The 22,588-nt window shown below is 42.0% G+C and overlaps 1 protein-coding gene across 1 annotated transcript; it reads left to right on the top strand.

Annotated features, from left to right (window-relative positions):
- Positions 1 to 20,301, top strand: LOC125433040 (androglobin-like). Its single transcript, XM_048497378.1, has 4 exons — positions 1 to 150; positions 11,475 to 11,652; positions 15,706 to 15,798; positions 20,218 to 20,301. Exons 1-4 carry the CDS (start codon positions 77 to 79, stop codon positions 20,299 to 20,301), a joined length of 429 nt encoding a protein of 142 aa, XP_048353335.1. The 5' UTR covers positions 1 to 76.
- The last annotated feature ends 2,287 nt before the right edge of the window (positions 20,302 to 22,588 follow it).

Genomic DNA, 22,588 nt, shown 5'->3' with positions numbered 1-22,588 from the left:
CTTAGCAACAGAGGGGACGCGGCTGCTCTAGAGGGAGGAACAGCTGCGGACTTGAAGTTGTGCTGAGGAGCTGACTATGTCGAAGTTAAGTAAAAAGAAGGAGTTGGTGAGAAGCAACAACGTCCTGCCAACCAGCATTGCCTCCAAAGAGTAAGGCTCTCACCCTCTCTGTGGAGTGTCTTATTTTCTATCGTTTCCCTACTTTGTCGGCGCAACACCCGGGAGCTCCCTGTCTCGCGCGCCGTTGCCACAAGGAACGTTCCGTAATCTTGCAAAATTCCATTCCTCTGCCCAGTGTAAACGCTTCTTCCAGTATCTTTCGGCACCTCTTTTTTAAGACTAGGACCTACTCCTTGAACATGAGACGCAACGATAATTACTCTGACCATGTATAGTGTGCATTTGCTTTTTCGGCGCCAGGGACTAGGCACCTTAATGACTGACATATTTATGGTATGGTAAGCTTAACAGAGGTCTGAAACGAAACCTCAGTATAGAGGCACGTTCAGAAAAGGGAAAGAGTGTGAATTGTGGGTTTAAAACACTATGAAATACAAAAGGTGTGAAGTGTTATGTTGAATGCAAAACCCAGAAATTGGTGAGAAGCAACAACGTCCTGCCAACCAGCATTGCCTCCAAAGAGTAAGGCTCTCACCCTCTCTGCGCTGCATTTTAACCGGTATAAAATTTTAGCATTTTATTCTGTTTAGCCACTTATATGTATTTTATGTTGTAAACCGCCCTGAGCCCTTTGGGGGAGGGCGGTATAAAAGTGGAATAAATAATAATAAATAATAATAATAAATATCAAAGATAAACACGGTGCCCTTTACAAGAACTGTAACCGGTGATAATAGAGCCTGCCTGTTTTATGTTAAGCGCTTATAATGGCTGAAAGGTTACCAATGAGCATCTGGAGAGAGGGAGGGACTTCCATATGTGACTGTGTTACTGGGCAGACCCCTCTGTTTTTAGATACAGTATAGATGCTGTTTGTTGCAAGAAGATGGGACACTTGCCACCCTCATCCAGGCTTTCCAACTATTTGTTGAATCTTCTTTCTTTTTCTTTGTTTTAGGCCACCTGGGTATTAAGAGCTTTGCACTATTTTAAAAGTTACTGATAGTTAAAAATTCCAGTGCAGAATCTTCCACTTATATGTATTAACTCTTCCATTTTATTCTTCAATAACACTGTGAAACATATCACACTGAGCAATAGTAAATTGTCCCAGTGTGATGGGAACCCAGATCTCCCTGCTCTAAGCCCAACACTATATCTGAGTCTCCATACTTTCAAAAAAGTTGGTGCTGTTTCCTGTCCTCAGAAAATCTTGCTATAAAATTGTGTTCTGCTTCAAGAAAATCTAGCCAAGAATATTTCTATGGCATCTGCGCAAGTTTTAAGTCATAGAAAATTGTCCATGTCCGAGGGTGGACAATATATACCCCAAACATTTCCTTCTCTCTGGACACAGTGTGCAACAGACTTCCCTCTGTGATACAGCTCTGAAGATGCCAGCCACAGATGCCGGCGAAACGTTAGGAACAAGATCCACCAGACCACAGCCACACAGCCCGGAAAACCCACCAGAATTAGATGAATCCGGCTGTGAAAGCCTTTGACAATACATTAATCAGAAGTTGTTTCCAAGTGACTAAAGGAAGTGTTATTTCATTTAAAATCTACTTACGCAATTCATGATCCCAGGATGTGATGATGGTCACTTGCTTTGATAGGTTTATAAAATGGCTACTTTGCAAATTCATGGTGGATGTGCAGCAAATGGAACCTTGGAGTCCAGTTACAAACTCTTGAATGCTTGAAGTGCAGAAAGGGCTCCCTAAGAACATCTAGCTGGCCATTTTTGGTTGGAAATTGAAAGCTGGCCTAGATGGATCTCAGAACTAGTATCATTACACAGTTGGAGACATGTGCTGGGAAACTGCAGATCATTGTTTGTCGAAGTCCTGCTTTTCCACTTCCTATGACCTCCATTGTTGTAAAGTGTGCATTGGTTCCAGGTATGGAAGAACTGTGATGTGATGATGTGTGAGAGATTACTGGAATTTTGGTTGAATAACTTGAATAAGATCTGGATTGTCTTAATCTCTACTGAGGTATATAAAAAAGTATTCAGTAGACTAGAACAGGAGATGGCACAGCAGTCTCCAGAGATTACTGAGTGTGTATTTATGCCAGGATGCATTCTTATCTTGATCCCTCTGAGGCTTAATTATGCTGCACAGAAATAGCTCAACTTTCAACAACTGCAGATAGTACCATTTTTGGTGTTGATTTAAAGTCACATGAAGTTCCTATTTTTAATGCTTTGGAGATGGCCAGGCCTTTTCATTTCCTTCCTGCTAATTGGGAATGTAATAAGTTATTATCACTTTTCTTGGGCCTGAAATACTAATGTGATTGTAAAACTTCTTGTACAGAGTTCTATTGTATCAGGTTGACTTCAACTGTACTAGGGGCAACGAACAGCATTCAAGGAACTGAATGAATCATGCTGGAGTACTTGTAGGATAATTTGACCTTAATTACTAGAGTAGCCCAATGTTTAAGAATTAATGTTCACTTCCAGACTCTTGAAATCAGATGTGGGACGCATATATAATGCAGTATGTTGCTGCCAGTGGTATACACAAACTTTCATTCCAATATTTCAATCTTCATTTCAACTTGTATGTGAATGTTGGGGTCAGTCTGTTTGTCCTTAAAGAGCACAGTGTTATTCACAAAGTGTCCAAAGAAGCGATGAAGCTGCATTGCTGTGAGTTAAACCATTGGTTCATAAGTGGCTAAGTACTATCACTAATAACTGCTAGTAGCTCTCTAGAGTCTCAGATAGAGAGGTCTTTCTGAACAGTACAATATTCATTCCAAGATCTCAGAAATCAAGAGTGGTGACTAGCTTGCCAGTTCCCAGATCTGGAGATTTGGGAACAGGGCCCGGGGAGGACAAAGTTTGGAGAGGGAGCTCAGCACAGAAGTCCACCCTCAGAAGCTGCCATTTTATTCAGAGGAACTGAACTCTGTATTCAGAGATCCTGAGAGAACTCCAGCCCCCTTCTGGAGATTGGCAGCTGTAGTGATGACACATCACATTTTAACTATATTTTCTGACAAATTCTACCACACCTGAAACCAGGTGTAGGGGTTGAACTGGATTTAGTATTGGAAATGCAAAAACCATAATTCTGAATATACCCTTCAGTTTTTATTTCAATATGTAAATATTAAGGGGTTTGCGTATTGGTTTCATTTTGCACCATGTTTGCCTTGCCCTGAAAACAGGTAGGGGGCTGAGTTTTGGTTTTGCCCTTGAAGCATAAAATCTTGTCCTGAATGTTGCCCTTGAAGCTTAAAACGTTGTCCTGAATGTACCCAGTTTTCATTATAATGCCTCAATCTTTAAGAAAAATGATGGATTGCTTTGTATTTTGTATGTGCCATCTCCTCTTTGATAATAGACGAAGGGATCCAGGTGCTATTCAGACGTGAAATGAAGAATTATATTTTGAGCTGACCATGTTTAATGAAGCTGATATATTACAAACTGACATGTAAACTTGCAAACAGGTGTGAAGAAGTCAGTAGTTAAACAAAGGTTTCATTTAGGAAGCTAAAATAAGTCCAACCCCCTCAAAAATAAGTTGTTTTCTTATATTAGGACCATGCAAATCCTGTTCCCCCACTCAGACACCCAAGTTGTTCTTTTTCTTCGTGTTGATTCCTTTCATTGGTATGTCCATTAGCTTGCTTATAACCAGTGTCATGAATTTCTGAAAAAAAATCTTTTTAAAAAATTAAGCTTAAAAAAATTATTACCTATTTTAATACAGAATAGACACATTCATGAATATCACCAGAAGCCCCTGACCTCTTCTCAACAGCTGTGTGCTGAAGGAGTCAGCTATTGTGCTTCAGACAGACTGAGGTCATGGTGGGTAGCAGGCAGAGGCATACTCAAACAGTCCAAGGTCAAGGCAGGCAGCAAGCAAATGCCTAGTCAGACAATTCAGAGTCAAGCAAGTCCAGGAGTTCAAGCAGGCAGGCTAGGTACAAGGCACGGAGCAGTCAACACACTCGATGCACTCTGGCAGAGCCAAGCCCAAGACAGAGTTTATATAGGATATCCTGGCTAACGAGGCTAGGATCCTGCAAGGACTCAGTCCTCCTAATATGCAGATGCCTCCATTTCACAGAGCCTTCTACCATACCTAGCAGCAATGCGAGCCCTTCTCCTTTTAGCACTTAGTTGTTGCCTTTGTCTTTGCCTTCTTCAAGCAGCTGGCTCATTACTTGTTGATGACTCTCCCAGTTGCACAGCATCAGGCTCTGTTATTGGCTCTGCCTTGGCAGGCTCTGTTGCCTGCAGCTCCTGACCCACAGTTCCCTCAGGCTCCATGTCAGATTCCTCGTCTCCCAGGAAAAGCTACATACCAGGCCATTTTGCTTGGCACTCGAGGTCAGATTCTGTCCAGACAGCCAAGACACTAATAGGACTGCTGGGGTCAATGGTGTGGGAGAAGGTGACAGTTGTGGCTTATGGTGGTCATTGCCTTTCAGACTCGTGCAGCTGCCAGTCAAGTCCAAGACCGAATCCCAGAGATGCTGATAGCACTGTTGGGGATTGACTTGCTCCAAGCATCCCTAGCTGCTTAAATGGTCATCTCTCCCTATGTCATTTTGTCTGCCAGCACATCAGCATCTTCACAGGTAGACATTGGCTCTTGAATGAAAGAGGTTGCCTCAACCTGACTTTTTCTGCATTAACATTTGTTATATGTTGTATATGCAAAACAGATACATATTAGTCATGTGTTTCTCTTAAGGAAAAACAGTACATGATGTCAAGAATTTCTGCCACATTGAGTTGCGTGCGTGCACACACACCCCACCTTTCCAAGTGAATCAGCCAAGTATGCTCACAAAATAATAAAGTTCACGATGATAATTTCATAAAATACCGAATATGAAGAATCATCATGAAATCTGTGAAACAAATTATAAGTATGAACATAAAGAAGAAGAGCAGGGAAAGAATCATTCAGGAAAGGCATGAACAAATACATAACAGTTTTCACTTAGTGCCCAAAAAAAGCATGGTAGCCACTCTTCTGAGGAAGAATGCTCCAAAGCTGGGTGCTTTAATTTAGAGATCCCTGCTACTGAAAACACTAAGCCTAATCTCTGAAGATAGGATCAGCTGGAGCAAGGCTTCTAAAAATTATCTTAATAACTGAGCTAATTCATATTCTTCATACTACCACTCAAAGAAAGATACAAAGGCTGGGGTGGGCGAATGACCAACAAAGACTGTCAGGAGAGGGGAAATTCTATCCCTCCCCCACCAGTGCTTTCCCCCTTCCCTTGCTAGTGGGTTTAGTGGCTAAGAGCAGGTGCACTCTAATCTGGAGAATCGGTTTTGATTCCCCGCTCTGCCATTTGAGCTGTGGAAGCTTATCTGGGAACCAGATTAACTTGTGCACTATAACACATGCTGGTTGGGTGACCTTGGGCTAGTCACAGTTCTCTGGAGCTCTCTCAGCCCCACCCATCTCACAGGGTGTTTGATGTGGGGGGGGGAGGGAAAGGAGAGCGTAAGTCCCTTTGAATCTCCTTGCAGGAGAGAAAGGGGGGATATAAACCCAAACTCTTCTCTACAGCCAACCCCCTTTCCTTTCAACTGCCTTTCTTCCCCCTTCTTTTTCTGCTGCTGACAGTTGTTCTTCATCCTCCTGCAGCCACCTTCCAGACTCTCCTTACTGGGGGTTCTTATTCCCAGCCTACCCACCAGCTCTCCTCTCTGTCTCATTGCTGTTGCCAGTGTTTGTGCACCAACCCCAAATCCTGCTTGTTCTAGTTCTTTTATTATGTCTACACATGTGCAGATGTTATTGTCACCTTTGTAAGGGGAGTGGGGCAGGAGTTGCCCAGCTTTGTGAAACCTTAAATCATACTGGTGGCTGGCTTGTTGTGCAGTTGGGCTGTGCATGTGGGGTTTTTGGTCGTTAGATATAGGTATATCAGTGTCCACTTTCATACCCTTAATTGGAAGTGTTTGATGTAGCTTACTCAGAACTATGTCAGATAAATGTGCATGGAATTACAGCTTTATAGTGAAGTTTATTTCAACACAAATAAGGAACATAAAAATGTCAAGGGCCTTTTTCGCACAGACTGTTTGTTGCAGATCTAACATGTGAGGTCGTTACTGCTTCACACTTTTTTTGCACACACTTGAGCCGCAATGTGTCCCAACCCCCCATCTGTACCTCATTTCAGCCGTTGTTCCACATTTTTCCTGTCGCTGGCCATGTGTGAATGCTATCGAGCGACGAAACAGCATCAAAAAGGTCAGGATGTCGATGCGGATTGCTTTAATTCTAGAATAAACCGTGTGTGCGAAAAAGGCCAAGGGGAAGAAGTAGTATTCCAGCAGCAACAGCACTGCTTCTCCAGTCTGTATTTGGGCTTTGAACGAATTTTCTTGTTAAACATGTTGTGGAAAAGTCATTCATGGATCTTCCAGTGACACTTCAAGTCTTGGTCTTAATACCATTTAAAAAGCAAGATATATTCTCTTTTGCTCATTTCCAAGGGAGGGTGGCCTTTTTTTCTGGGTTCGCTTAATTTTTTTAAAGGCTCTTTTGAAAACCTCAGACAGTCTTTCTGATGACTTAAAATCAGTGTCATTCATGGCAGTTGCCTGAGTATGTAAATGTTTCTGTCTCTTTTAATGAGATAACATGGTTGTTACATGTCAGCACTTTCACTCCTTAAAAATCTTTCAGTCCTTAAAGAATGTCAGGCCAGTAAAATATCCCTGTTGGTTTTACAAACCACCAGCCAAGCCTCTTGAGTGAACCTGTTTGGCAGAAGCTTAACTTAGGGCAGTGGTGGCGAACCTATGCCACTCCAGATGTTCATGGACTACAATTCCCATCAGCCCCTGCCAGTTGGCTATGCTGGCAGGGGCTGATGGGAATTGTAGTCCATGAACATCTGGAGTGCCATAGGTTCGCCACCACGGACTTAGGGGGAAGGTCACTTGGGGGATGTGCCTGGGTGAGGGGAAGAGCAGGGAGGCTGGGGCCATCCCAGTGTTTACAGGCTGGGGGCATTATGGAGCTGGAGGCCAGAGGAGCACACTGGCCATATCTTCAGGCCATTGCTCCTTCAGCTCTGCTCCCCATCCAAAGGGAGGTCGGGAGGTCAGTCATCCTGCCCACTGGCCTGGTGCTGCTGCTTTTGAATGCTAGGTCAGTCCTGAACAAGACAGCTCTCATCCAGGATTTGATTCTTGGTGAGGGGGGCAACCTGGCTTGTATAACAGAGACCTGGGTGGGTGAGCTGGGAGGGAGGTTAGAACTGACCCAGCTTTGCCCCCCAGGCTATCAGGTGTAGCATCATCCTAGACTAGAGGGGCAGGGTGGTGTGGTAGCCATAGTCCACAAGGAGTCATACACATTAACCAGGTGCCCTATTACAATGGCCTGCCCCTGGAGAAGAATGGAGTCTGATAGATACCTGAGAGCTCTGGGGGAGTTTCTAAGCAGCATGACTGGTGCTCCTGTCGAGGCCCTGGTTTCACTGTGGAATGGTGAAATTAAGAGGGCCATCAGCACGATCACTCCCAAGCGTCCCTGCCCAGCCTGTAGAGGCCACCCAGCTCCTTGGTTCAATGGGGATTTGCAGGTAATGAAACAAATGGGGCAAAGCGCAGGTGGTTGAAATCTGACCAAACACTGGTTAGAGCCCATTTTCAGGCCTATCAGGTGGTGGTGAGGGAGGTAAAGAGAGTCTTCTTTTCCTCCATCATTGCATCCTCAAGTAGTCATCCAACAGAACTGTTCCTAATGGTGAATGGCTTGCTATCCTCCAATCGGGGGGGGGGGGATAGGGGCTGGGACACCCCCGGAGATCTGTTGTGACACTTTTGCTGGGCACTTCCTGGATAAAGTTGCCCAGATCCACAGGGGATTGGTTGCAACTGTTGAACAGTTTTCAGTTGGGGGTGTCCAGAGGGCCATCTGATCATGTTTTGATGGATCAGTTTCAGTTGTTGTGGGGAGGGGATTTTTAATGATGTTTTTATTGATTGTTTTTAAAGGATGTTTTAATGGTGGTTTTTAATGTTTATGTTTTAATTTTTTTAGGATTGTATGTTTTAACGGGGCTTTTAACCGCCCAGGGACTTCAGTGTAGGGAGGTGTATAAATGGAATAAAACAAACAAACAAACAAACTTAAAAACTACCTAAGATTAGATAGTGAATTTAAATAAAGGATTGATAGTAACTTTCCCTTCAGTGAAAAAGGGCAGGTTCTTTCTACTAGTTTAATTGTTTCTCTTTCTGCTGTTGCCTACGTAGCCCAATATTTGTAGTATTGACTGTGAAAGGTTTAACTCACTTTTTTCTGAATAGGACTCATTCAATTTGCTGGTAAATCCTTACTGCAGGTTGGGTAAAAGCAGAACTGATGTTAGTATATTGGGGTGGGGGGCACTATCTAGTGATATAAAAAAGATGCCTTTTAAATAGAAAACTCTTTTCTGTCCAAGCTATCCATGTATAGAATTACCTATGAAAATCTCTTCTAAAGGTGATGATGGATAATCTGGTGAAGGTGTAGAATGAAACTTATGGCATTCAAGAGACACTCCCCCTCCCCACTTCTTCTAATTTTCTTGGTGGAAAGAGAGGCAGTTTGGTCAGATGAAACATGTAAGAGATGTACTTCCCAATTCTTTGAGAATGCTGGTCACTTATTGCAGGCTCCTTTCGATGAAAGAATTGCAGAGACCTATGATATTTTTGTAACATTTTTTCATTCTACAAATAGAGCATCAGTGGAGGCAAAGAGGCAAAGCTGTATGAAGCAGACTAATTACTCAACTCTGGATACTCTGTAAGACAGTGAGTTGCCTGAAGCACATCACCAGCCAAGACACAGCTCGTTCTGTGTGTGTGCCATTTCCAAACCAGATGGAATAAAAGTAGATGTTTCTCTCTTTCACACACACATGCTGCCAAGTGCTCATTTCATACTTCCCTCCTGCACCCAGGAAGCATATTCAGTCATTAAAGAATATTAATATTCTTTTGTCAAAGGCCCTAACTTTGATGAGGTGACACTCGAGACAAACCCATATATATGCATTTACTGTTAAACAGGCAGCAAATTTATAATAGTATGACTGAGTTAGGGAACACTATCAAATGTATTACCTCAGAAGTATAAGGAATATATAACAGTTATTGATGTTAGTTTTCAGTATCATGATGGTAAGATTCAAACTGATGATACCCATCTTTAAATGCTAGACACACATTTACACTTTTATACAAATAATGTGTATTACTGTGAATAAAAAAGAATCCATTACTAACCTAATACTTTACACAGATTAAATTGGTTGTTTCCTCCAAGAAAACATGTCCATGTGGAATGAATAAAGATTTAACCATTATCTATAGCTTTCCGGTGGGTGGAAGGTAGTGGATGCCTTAAGCTGGAGCTCCTCTGATGGAAATTATTTGAGTAAGAAAGTAGTATTAGTTTTAAGATAAGGGTTTCACTGGAGGCATCCTGGTTCAAAGTGAAAACTGACTTAATCTTGTCTGCTTCCAGGAATTTTTGGTGAACTTTAATAAAAAGCACCCTCAGTTTAAAAAAAAATGGAAAGGAGCTCTATGCTGGTTGAATTATTTGGGCCTGACCTGTTGTTTACCATCTTAAGAGCCAGTGTTTTGAAGTTTTAGAGCTCCAACTTTCACATATTTGATTAATTGTATTTGTTGTTCCTGAACCGTAAATGGTAAAAAGCAGACACAACAAGAACCCATTTCTGCAGTTTGTGCACCAGCCCCCTCTGACTGATGGGGGAGCAGCTGAGGTTTTTTCCTAAAGTTTTTAAAAGAGATGTATTGCTTGCCTCCCATGGTTTCTTCATAATGTTTCATCTCACATAATGGGAAAGATGCAGTTACAGCTGATAACGATGACCTCTGTGAGACTGAAAGACTGCAACTTAATTTCTAAAATACTCTACCACAACATGCCAACCTTATTAAACGAAAGGATTGTTTATTGTTGTATGATACTTCTGCTCGAAATTTTTTTAAAAATTAGTTAGTACTCCTTCTTTGATTATTATGGGGAAAACGTTGCCATTTAATACATAAAAGAAATGTCTCTCCTCCTTTAAAGCAAAGTAAACCTGACAAAAATCTTGTAGAAGCTTTAGATCCTCAGCCTGTCCCTTTAGGAAGAATACTTAATCCAGCTGCTAATATGGATTTGGACAATTCAAACTTATTGGGTAGGCCAGCTCTAAAGCAGATGGTAAGGGACAAACCAGTACTAAAAGCAAAACATCTATACAACTTGCCCTCTAACATGATGCTTTGGACCTTAAGGCATCTTATTTTCAGTGGAGCAAAGTCATCCAGGCTGATTAGGTCACACTTCCTACTGTTCAGGCAGGTCTATGTAATTTTTCTGCATGCTCTATTGATTTTAAGGGACCATCCCTATCCAGTCATATGAAAGCACTGTTCCACTGTAGGTCCCTTCCAACCCCAGATTTCAATCCCTCCCCCTTTTGGGGGTGGGTGGGAAGTGGATTACTTCACCCCACTGAAGAGAAGATGCCTTCACGGTAAGTCCAAAATGTCATTCTCCAACAATGGGACTCAGTCATCCAGGCTGATTATATACCAAAGCTACCACTTCAGGGAGGGATAACTAACATCCTATCCAACTGATAAAGTAAATTGGATAGAATTTACCTTATGAGTCTTGTTGTAAAACCTGTTGTAAGACTCTTATCTCAAAGGCAGCATCAATAGATTTTGCTGATCCAGACGATAGTACCTCATGAAGGTGAAGAAAGACAATCAAGATGTCTTTTTTTCCTGAATAGTTCTTTCCATATAGAATGAACATGGCATCCATCTCATGCTGAGAGCCAGCATGGTGTAGTGGTTGCACTCTAATCTGGAGAACGGAACATGCACGAGGACAGAATTAAGAACTACAACCAAAGTCTCTGTATGTCCCAAAAATATTCAAGTGCAGTCCTCAAGGCACTGAGTGGAAACTGTTGCAACGGGAAGTCCTTAGAAATGACAGGGTCTCCAGTAACTGCCTGTTTCACGGGAAATTGTTTCAAAATTCTTGTCTTATGAGGAAATTCTTGTCTTATGAGGAGTCAATTTGGAGCACCTCCTAATGTTGTTTAGGGGTCTCTCTTCTGAGCATGGTGGTTGCTATAGAAAGTTGTATCAAAACCCTCTGATACTTTTTGTACCGATAGTAATAAAACAGCTCAGCTGGGAGAAATAAATTGTGCTTAGCAACATCGAAGAAATTAAAATTAAAACAAGTCAGTGTGAAAATTTTTTACATGTGAGACTCATTGAATGGCTGTTGTCTTCTCATTTCATATTTCAGCCTTTGGTATCTTACTGGATCAGCCTCTGTTCTAAGTCCTTCAACAGTTTCAGCTGAAGCAAAGAAGGGAAGATTTCCTATCTGGCCAGAATGGAATGAAATGGACATAAATATGGAAAAGTGGGATGCAGGGAAAGGTGGAAAGGAAAAAGATAAAACTGGAAGAAGTCCCATTTTAGTAAGTTACCTGTAGCCACTGACTTTTTTCAAATATATAATTACTTTAAAAACATAAATGCTGTATCTTTGAAATTTTTAAGTCAGTAGTACTGCAATCGTACAAAATCCTAAAGCTGCACTATGAGAGACCTGGTTAATTTTTGGCAATAGAAGTTCTCTTACCCTGTCATCCTCATCATGACCCAGGTTGTTTGGCAGCTCCCTTGGAGTAGTCTGTCATCTAGGCTCACAGCAGCCCTCAAAAGACGGCAGCCATGGAAGCAGCAAGACCATCTAATGGCTATTGTGGGAACAGTTTTGTCTCCATTTTCTCTGGCAGCACCACAGAGAGCAGATGGAATGGTTCTGGCTCACTAAGTTTGCTTTTGTTCATTTACTTACTTTTTTCAGTAGTTGTTTTTGTTAGACTTGTTCTGTAAAAACTTGTAAGCTACCTTGGATGATGATGTTGATGAAATAGCAGGGTATAAAGCTCTAAATAACTACTGTCTTGGATATCTACTGAAAGATGTATGTCTCTTCTTGACAATGTACTTTTACAGCCCAATCCAGAGCAGGCCGTGGGCAAGGATGATGCCGCTCTGGTACCCTACTGCCCCCTCCAAAGGGTTTTCTTGCAGTGCAGGAAGCCCCCAAAGTGTTTTAAAAGAATCCCCCATAGGGAATAGCAGAGATACCCCATGGAAAACATGGCATATTTCCAAGCCAGCTCCTGCCAGCGCACAGGGTCTGGGTGGGCAGTGGAAGCCATCTAAGGTCAGCTCCACCCTCTGGCCTGCCCCAGAACATCCCCACCACACCAACACACTTAGGGACAGTTCAGAGCGCCATAGCGGTCAGGCGCCAGCGGATTTGCCCCTCTGCTGGGGTAAGTGCCCTGGGGAGGACATTTCTGCTGAGGTAGGCCCACACCGACTCCAGAGGGGGATTCCCTCCTCCCCCCGGATTGAGCTATTAGTGACTGATTCTTATAACCATGTTATAACTTGAATTACTATGTTTATTTATTTAGTCAGATTGGACCTAAGGTAGCATATTGTTTTCAATATCATCCTCTACAAAGCCCTGTTAAATAGGTTAGGCTGAAAGAGTGACTAGTCAAGGTCACCCAGAGAGCTTTATGGTTAAGTAGGAATTTGAACTCAAAATCTCCCAGCTCTGATACAATACTAACCACTGGCTAACTGAGCTTCAGGCTGAATTATTGTATTTATTATCCGATTGCTTCATCATTAGCAAAGCTCTGGTCATAATGGGCCCAGTTTTATTTTAAGAGCATAAGGAGAGCTTGATCTAATCAGTAGTTAATCAAATCCGGCATCCTGGTCACTAGGTTGGAATTGATGCCCCAGTTGCCTCCTAGCCATGGTATTCAGAGGTTTATGGCCTCTGAATGTAGAGATTCCCTTCGACTGAATTTCAATTTTCTGTGACGTGTGGTTTCTTCTACAAAAAAAAGGCTAAATACCATTACTTCTGCAAGGGCAGCAAATAAACCTACAGTACAATAAGATAGCATATGAATTGAATCATAGGCCAGTTTGCTGTACTTGTAGCATATAATGAACACCCCAGAAAACAGGGATACTGCATTCAACCCCAAACTGAATTTGCCAGACTTATTTAATAAGTTTTGTTTAAAATAATATACAAGCATAAATCAGAAATTAAATCAATCCTATCCATTCATGTTTCAAGTATAAGGTAGTACTTAATAATTTTATCAAAATTTCTAATTTTATCAAAATTTTATCAGAATTCAGTATAAAAAAACTCAAGGAAAGCATAGGAGCACTACTGCCTCAGTTACTAAATTGTGAGATCACACAAATACTCTTCTGTGGTCTTTTTAGAAGAAAATTCAGTTGTGTTCACAGTCTTTGATTGTATCCAGGGTAGAAGAAAAATGGGTAAAAGGGGCAGGGAGAAAACAATCCCCTCTGAGGATTCTAGGGATTTGCTCTGTCATTGTTCCCAAACTGTGACTGGAGCTTTTTAGATCAAATCCCTAGAGTGAAAAAGAATTGAACTTTAAACAGGAAAGAACTGAGGGAATCAGTTCATCCCTATTATCATCATGCATTCCTTTGCCCTGCTCAAAGATTATTGCCATTTCAAAAGTAACTTTACAGCTTTGAATGGTGAGAATAGGAAAGATAAGTGCCGTAAACCAGAGAACAAGAGTGTTCTGGATGGTGCTGGTTTCCTTTGTTGAAAGATTTATCCGTAAGTGGAAGATAGAAGCTATCTGCATGTAGTCACTCTGTTAGATAACACCTGTGGGGTTTTGTTTCTAGAGAGGGGATAATTATCTTTGTAGTTGGGCTTCTGCATATAGGAAGAAGGGGGTCTAAGCAAAGAAACTTGTGTGCATACATAGATCTCTCCTTTTGGATTAGTGATAGATATACAAAGGGTGGCCATAGGGAGAAAGAATGAGCATGGATTCTGTACTTGTTCCCACAGTTTATCTGAACCCATTTATCACTTGCTGAAGTCTGATTTTTCTAGGATTGCTCTGCCTGGCTTTGTGATAGTAGAAGCTAGGCTTTGTTAAGTAAGGTGCACAGGTCTAGATACATGTTTAGTAAATTCAGGATGGGAATAATCAGGAAAGAGGAAACCATTACAGTATATACAATGCAGAATATTAAGGTAAGGCATTGTCATCATCATCATTTTGGTTGATTTCACAGCTGCCAGTTCTTTAGCTGGTTGTTGGCCTTTCATTACAATTCGAGCCTCACCCAGAGGCCTAGGAAGTTGTAACTTATCGGTGTAGTATTCATTCGGATCCCATCAGGGCTGCCTTCTGAATTAGACAGATGGTAATTTAGTCGATTTGTCTGTACTCAGTCTGTGCAATCTTTTTGCAGCAGCTGAGGACATGATTTATAGTTTCGTCAGCTTCTTTGCACAATCTGCATTTTACATCATCCAATGATTTTTCGATTCTGGCCTTGATCAAATTTGTTCTAATTGCTTGCTCTTGAGCGGTCCAAATCAGGGATTCAGTTTCCTTCTTCAGACTTCCAGTTGTTAACCATAGAGGTACAAATATTCCACACCATGAAAGACTTTGTGTTTGCAGGTTAAATAGTGAGGAATCTATACATTGTATTTTGTTCCACTGCTCTGTACATGAGACAGCTCGATTAAAGCTTCTGCTACCTTTCTTGGCTGGTTCTGAAGGCTGGACTGATCAACAAAAGACAACATTTCTTTTGAACAACATTTTGGGTGCTGCTTTAGAGCAAATAGCTAGGTTTCTTAGTATAGTTATAAGAAAGCACTCTTAATCAAATTTTTGCCTGGTAATTGTAAGTTCATGTTTGGTTACTGTACCGTGTGTGTTTTCTTTTATTTGAATATATGCCATTAAAAGTTCTTGACTTGACTTGAGTTTTTGCTCCTAACGTTTCACCTGCATCTATGGGAGCCATCTTCACAGGCATGTCACTATAAATGTGGTCTGGAGCAAAAACTATCAGATCATAGCCCTGCAGCCCAGAAAACCCACAACAGCCAATTATGGATTTATCTTAGTCATACAGTGTGCAATGCATATGCAGGGAAAAATGTTACTAAAGTTCAACACTTTTGAATTCCATAGAATCCAGTGAGATATTGAGCGTCCTCTGAATATATGTCCCATCTAAGTCAAGTGAATATAAAAGTATTTCACTTTGACTGATCATGCTATTGAATATATGTTCCTCCAGTGCCAAGCTGTATTTACAATTTAATATTTATTACATATTATTAGAATATTTCAGGTCAGGTTGTGTTCATTGTGTTTAATGTGGGGCTTGTCAATATGCCTTTGCGGATTCAGAACAATTGTATTGGTATGCCACATATTAATTTTTTTCAGTCATTAGTACATTTATTTTTAAATCATTACTAGGATTGCAGACATTCTACTCAAAGATCACCAGTTAATAGGAAATGATCATCTGCTCTTTGAACTATGTATAAATGAATCCCATAGTTGAAGATAAGTATAGCCTTTCATTATTTCTTAATTTTTGTAAATGCGCATTTTATACAGCATGTCTTTGAAGACCCAGAAGGAAAGATTGAATTATCACCTTCTTTAAAAGTGAGTTCTTGGAGACGACCACAAGAATTTTTAATCAATAAGGTAAGAAACTAGCTTCTAACAAATTAATTCAACAAACATCAATAGACCAGTAGACTCTATGACCAGAAAGCAACACTGCTTGCCAGTTGAAACCCTGATATGTGGCAAGGCAAGGGGCATCAACTTTAATGCCATACTTTTGGAATAATGGAGAACTGCAACATATATTCCTTTGGTTGTGGTATTTGGTGAGGAAAGGATGGGAGAAGCAGTGTTTATGGTCATTCCAGTAATCCCAAGTATACAGTGCCAATTCTTGGATGACCTGCAGAAGATTTCTCAGACAGTCATACCTGAAGAGGTGGTTGTTATTGATCACTTGTGGATGTGCAATAAAGGGAAGAAAAGGAGAAAAAAAGGTATTGATAACAGAGAGTCTGCCATGGTTAATGTCCTTCCCATTGGCATGAGTACGTGAAAGACAGCAGAGCTCACCTTTGGATGGTCATGCAGCCAGAATTGCTCTGTGCTCCATAACAGAGACACAACAATAATCAAAACTGCCCTTTCCTTCCTTTTCATTTTGACCCTTAAAAATGTTTTGATGTACTTTGTGACCTTGTCAGTTTTACTTTTGGCAGCTTGGTCATTTAAAAAATTACACCGGCAAATTAGATAGATTCCATTTTAATTTTTATAAAGAAATTGTTGATAAAATAGGTTTGTATGGGGAATGCTGTCATATTATCTTTATTAAAAACATTGGAAGAGGCCATACAGGTCGTCTTGCTCAATGTAGGATCAGCATCCCTGACAAGTGTTCATCCAATCTCTGCTTGAAGACTGCCAGAAAGGGGGAGCTTACCACTCCTTAGGCAATTTGAAGGTAATTAGTAATATGTATTTTGAAGAGGAATGCCAGGAACATCAAACAATAAAAATATTCCCTTATTCTTTGGGCTGAAATCCTGTACCAAGTAATATATTCTTAAATGTCAGACTGGTGAGACTTAAGAATATGCATACTGGTAGCCACTCAGAACTGTGGAAAGGATAATAGAAATATTGTTCCCTTTTCTATCTGTAGTACAATAGCACTCAAATTCATGATTAGGCAACCATTCCTGAAACCTCAATGTAGTATACAGACAGTGAGTTTAATACTTCCTTGTTTCATATAGTATGGTTTGAACTAGAGAAACTAGGGAGATGTGGGATCAGTGGCATACTGCCCATAGGGACATGGGGTAACCCATGTCCCTGGGTGCATGCCTTTCGGTCATGTGGGAGAGCAGGCGCTGGCTGGGTTCCCATGCCTTGCCTCTCCCATGGTGTGGCAACCCAGCTAGCAGCTGGCAGCTCCCTCCATGCTGGAGCACCAGGGGATCACGCTGGTGCCGGAGTCCATACCCAGCTGCGGTGCCAGGAGGCCTCTTCCCCACTGGGGGATCACGCCTGTGCACAATGTCGGGCCCAGCCATGCTAACATTGTCTAGATGTGCTGGTGGTGCCCAGTGCCCAACCAGCACTGAGGCCAGGCCCCGCAGCGCAGCTGGGAGCACCCCCTGCTGACGGGGGGGGGGGCAGGAGCCAGCCTTCCCCTGGTTGAGAAAAATCTTGATTACAAAATGTTTATTAATGCCTGCTGCAATTCAGAATCCAGTGTCTATTTGTTTTAAAATAAAATAGGAGAACAGTGTTATGTTTTACCAGAAAGGGAATTTTAATCACAATATATTGCCTGTTCAGCAGCAACTAAATTCAGACCACAAACTCAACTCATTGTTTGCCCAAGAGGCTTTCTTCGAAACAGTGGAGTGAAAAAAGGCTATTTAATTTCACTTAGTTGATATTGATCCTGGTGTTTCTCTATCTAACTTAATTATGCCTTATCACATGGGATTATATTAGCCACTGTTTTTGAAAAAAAAGGTAGGGGAATGGAAATAAAGCAACAGATACTTAAAATGAAAACTGTACTAGGAATATAGCATGGAAAAGGTACAGGGAGAATCTGTAACAGAACAGAAATTGCATACCTATGATTGCACATTAATTTAAATGAGACTGAATGTAGCCAGTACTTTTTAAGGGGCAACCCCCCCCCCCCCGTTTCTAGCTTTGCCAAGAGATAATGCCTAAATTTAATTAAGAACTTGCCAGAGTTATTAAGAACATAGATTAATGCTATAATATAATTTGTAGTTGTTTTGTGGGGTTTGGGGGTCACCCCACAAGTACCACTGGCAGATGGTAGGTTGTGTGTTTTAGGTTGTAGATTCATCTGGATCTATTTAGGTTGTATAGATTCTATTTAGGTTGTGTAGACTCATCTGAAATACCTAAACAATTAACCAGGCTACGTGTGTTTCAAAAACACACAACTCTTTTTTTCAAACCCATTAGTTCTTTGACTCTGTAGGCAAGACTACTCTAGTTATTGGAAGGTATGTAAAAAACAAACACAGCAAATAATCTTAAATTTCACCAAGTTGTTTGGTGTTTGTTTGCAATTTAATCTTGATCTGAGGATGGACCTTAGAATCTTGATATGAATTCCTCCTGACATTGTATCATATTCCAGTTGGTATGCCAACTCCCCCACAGAGCATACCAAGTGTCTGGTGCAATGATATACAGTTTACAGCTCAGGGATTTACTGAAGTTTAGTACACAGCATCTGTCAAGTCCAAATACAGTCCATGGGTTAAAGGAAGCATGCAATCAAAGTAATCACAGCACAGTAATTACCATGTCAGAGGTCTCAGGGGCTAGGCAGTGTGAAATTTGAGCTGTCAAGGACCAATAGTCCCTCTAGCCTCAGTAGGGAACTGCTCAGAAATTCCCTACCTCTGTGCAGAACTGAGCTACCAGTGAGAACTCCCCCTGCCGACAGCTGCCTAAACTTTACAGCACCAATATGGTATCTGCGTGGCCACACAGCTTACAGGGAAGGTTGGTCAAGACAGAAGGGTAAGTCCAGAAAGAGTAAATCCAGTCAAAATGCACAGCAGTTTCAGGTGGTGAAGAAGTTACTTCCACGCTGGTTTCTCCTTTCCTGGCTGCTTTTATCAGGACACCCTGGTGAAGCTCAACTCTTTAAGCAGTGGAGTCATCCCAGGACAAGTTGTTGCTCCTGTGCCTCCCTTCAGGTCCACATTCTGTGGCCTTCCAAGTCTCATGCAATCCCAGGGGTGAGGCTAGTGGCTTCAGTGCACCAGAGCATGAGATGTGATGCTGAAGGTGTGGCATGCTGCCTGGGACTCCCTGTGCTCTGATGAAGTCTCACCCTTGCCCACTGAGGCACCTTTTTCCTCAGTCACCCAAAAGCTGGGGCTGGCTTCTTCTGCCTCTTCCTCATCAGACCCATGACACATTATCCCTGCCACTAAAATCTGAAATGATACCCTGCTCATCATTCTGACATTGCTTTGTTGCCTCCAGGTTTGCCTTCTGTATTCTTAGTTGGTACTTAGTGTCAGTAACCTGACCTGGGTGCTTGGTGATCTAACAGATTCCAACTTGTTGCTAGGAGAGTCTGAGCTTTGGGCCTAAGGGATAGAGACAAGACAGTCCATGCTGCTTCTTCAGGGAGGCCCACTGATGCTTTTCCTCAGATTAGACAAGCCTTAGGCAAATTCCGCTTGGGCCCAAAACAGCATTGTGAAAATGGTGTGAAAACAATGTAAACTCTTTTACACCGTTTTAAATCATTTTACACTATTTTCAGACCACTGTTTTTGGCCCATGTGGAATCTGCCTTAGTCTGGCATATAAAATGAAGGGTTCCTGAAAAGTTCAGATGGATCCACCTTGCAACACCTTACACCTTGGAATTGAGAAAGAGAATGAGACAGCAAGTTTGTTCAATATTATTATTTTTATCACTACATTGAGAAAAAAATAACTAGATAGTTCAGTCCACTCTTCCTGTTACAGAAATGTCTGATAGTCCAACATTGAAACAGCCGCAGGGAAGCAAGTTAGTGGTGTAGTTCATATTTTGGTTTCTTAATCTCTAACCAGGTTATTTGGGGGTAGAGCCTAGGGACAGCAGGGTTTGGTGACCTTAGCAGGATGTTGTATCATAGAGTCTAACCTCCTAAACAACTATTTTCTCCAGGGAAACTGATTTCTGTCATCTGGAAATCATTCTGGGACATTTACAGGTTCCACCTGGAGATTGGCTGTCCTAGCCAGATTACAACTGTGGGACAAAATAAAAGTGTGTGTGTGCTATAACAACACCTCTGTCACAATGGCTTTCAGGTTTCTTAAAAACTATTATCCATCTCTAACCTACACAGTTCAGTATGTCAGTCTTTTTCAGATTCTAACAAAGAGTATATTTGAGTATATTTTTAAAGTAATTTTTACAAGTAGCAAATTATTTCATTAACCTTCATTTGAATGTCTTTAATGCTGAGTTCCTCCTAAACAATTTATAATGAAAGTAATTAAAAACTGTTATCTTTTAAGGTTCCTGTGATAGTGAAGAATGAAACTTGGTTTGACCTCTTTTCAGCCAATGAACATTTAATGGACAGTGAGGTACGTGAATAAAATGTTTTAAAATAAAATATGAATCATATAAATTCTGTAAGTGAATCAGATAGATTTATCATAACAAAAGAGGCAAATTCCTTTAATATGAAAAAGGGGCAAATGGGAATTTGTTTTTGCATTAGGGTATAATTAGAGAATCAAAAATAAAGAACATTTACCTTGGTCTGTTTTATTTTTTGGTAGAAGGGACCATTTAAACTCTGGACATTAGGAAGTGTGCTGCATAATTGGTTATTCATGAATGAAGTTTTTAAAGACTTTCTTTATGCAGAAGATCTAACAAATATCAAAATCAAACCTTATACTACTTTAAATGTTATGCTGCATTTTAGGCTGCCTTCTGGTAGATTATTTTCATTAGAATTTGCTCCTCACAAGTTATTCCTGTGATTTAAAAAAAAAGATAACGGCAAGGGAACATATAAAGATCTATACCTGGAGGTTAGGCTATGTTTACGCATGTGTCAGACACAGTGACCCCCAAAATCATGGATGTGGAGCGACATCCACAGCATATGATGGCATGATTTCTGGTTCAGAAGTGACCTATGGAAGTGCTGCCAGGAACTGCCATCACAAGAGCAGTAGCAGTGTGAACTTTCTATTGTCTTCCTGTGTAATACTGTTTGAGATTTTTTTTGTATTAGTGAACACCCATTGTGAGAACTAATACTGATTTCATCAGCAAAGACTAGAGAAAAAAACTTTATTGCAGTTTACATGACAGTTTTGATTTTAAAATAAATTGTACACTTTTTGATTTTTCTCTGGAAAGTACACAAAATATTCTGTAGTCTTGCCTACGAGGCCCCAATGAAGAGACGAGACGCGGAGATTTCATCTGGTGGAGAGAGCCAGCTGCAGGAAGTGCGGGATCCCGTGATCCTGGCAACTCTGCCGTGCGCTCGCCCCTCACACCTTTTATTAGGGTTTCAATGGGGGCGTGTAACGGGGTCGGGCAGGCGGGAGAACGGGAGAGCGGGAGAGCGGGAGATCATCATGTGATGCATGATCTCATCGGGCTGCTACGTGCGGGAGGAAGCATCCGTGTCTGGGTCTAATCTTCACCTGAGGGCAGGGGCCCTTTTGTCCCTTTGTATGGGACACCTGGTGACCGCGAGTCAGGCAGTTCATGACCCGTGACTCATGGGGGAGCAGGGGTTGGGGGAGCGTGTGCGCCCGGAAGGCCGTAGCCGGCACCGGCATGCCTGGCGCTCCTTCTACGGTTCTGCTGGGTTCGCGGGCTCACCCCTACATCTCCCCGTTTCTTATATTTTAGGAAGGAAGCCGAATTAGTTGGGGCAATTTAGGGGGATGCTTGCCTCCCCAGGAACTTGCTCAAGCTGGCTGAGTTGTTTGTGCAGCATGAGGACCTGGTTGCGGCGTAGGGGAAAGTCAAAAGGTTTCTTACAAATGTTGCAAGCAAAAGCAGATACACATTGAACAAGACAAGACCCGACAACAAGGCATACAATCAAACCAATGAAGAATTGTACAATAGTACTTAACCATCCCCCCGGCAGCCAGCTCCAAAGGGCTGACCACCAGTGAGGTAATACATCATATTTCAGATTAGATACAACATCAAGACGACTCTAGTCTGGGATGGATAAATCCACTCCCACCATGGCCGCTACCCAGAAGAAGAACAGATAGCAGCGGGCCACGTTGAGATCCCTACCCCCCAGCTCTGACTGTGTTTTCTACCTCCACCCCAGAGCCCCCGCTCTGGAACACCCTCTTTCTCTCTCACTTTGTTCTATTTTTTCAACCAGCAAAGGCGGGAGGGCCAATTGGCTGACTGGCCCTCCCTGGATTAAAATCTGGGCCCATCCTGGTACCGCAGCACTGCCAGGACAGGCCCCAAGTTAAGGGGAGGCCGCCGCCATCTGCACGTACTCACAACCTGTTTGGGTTGTGGTCGCCCGGTGCATGGCGTCTTATTCAGCGCCTGGCAACTCTACCAATACCATGTCCAAGGCCAGGCGCTTAGCCGAAACCGCCCCTTAAGGAGTGGTTTCAGCAAGCAGCATTTCCCCAAGATACTCAAATTCGACCCCAAATTCTGAACGCCATGTCTGCCTCAACCCCTGCGATCACGGTAAGTATATTTGCCCCAGGGTGGAACCTCCCCCGGTCCTTTGTCCCAGAGATCAACTCCCAAGTGTGTGATTGTTTTGCTATTCTGACGCATCCCCTTCTCTGAACACACCCCCAAAGTCCTTTTGTCCTGCAAATTAGATATGCATACCCACAATCCCCTGACGGTCCACTCGCCCCCCCC

This window comes from Sphaerodactylus townsendi, linkage group LG01, assembly GCF_021028975.2.
Source record: "Sphaerodactylus townsendi isolate TG3544 linkage group LG01, MPM_Stown_v2.3, whole genome shotgun sequence".
NCBI lineage: Eukaryota > Metazoa > Chordata > Lepidosauria > Squamata > Sphaerodactylidae > Sphaerodactylus > Sphaerodactylus townsendi.
This window is presented reverse-complemented; position numbering and strand designations above follow the sequence as displayed.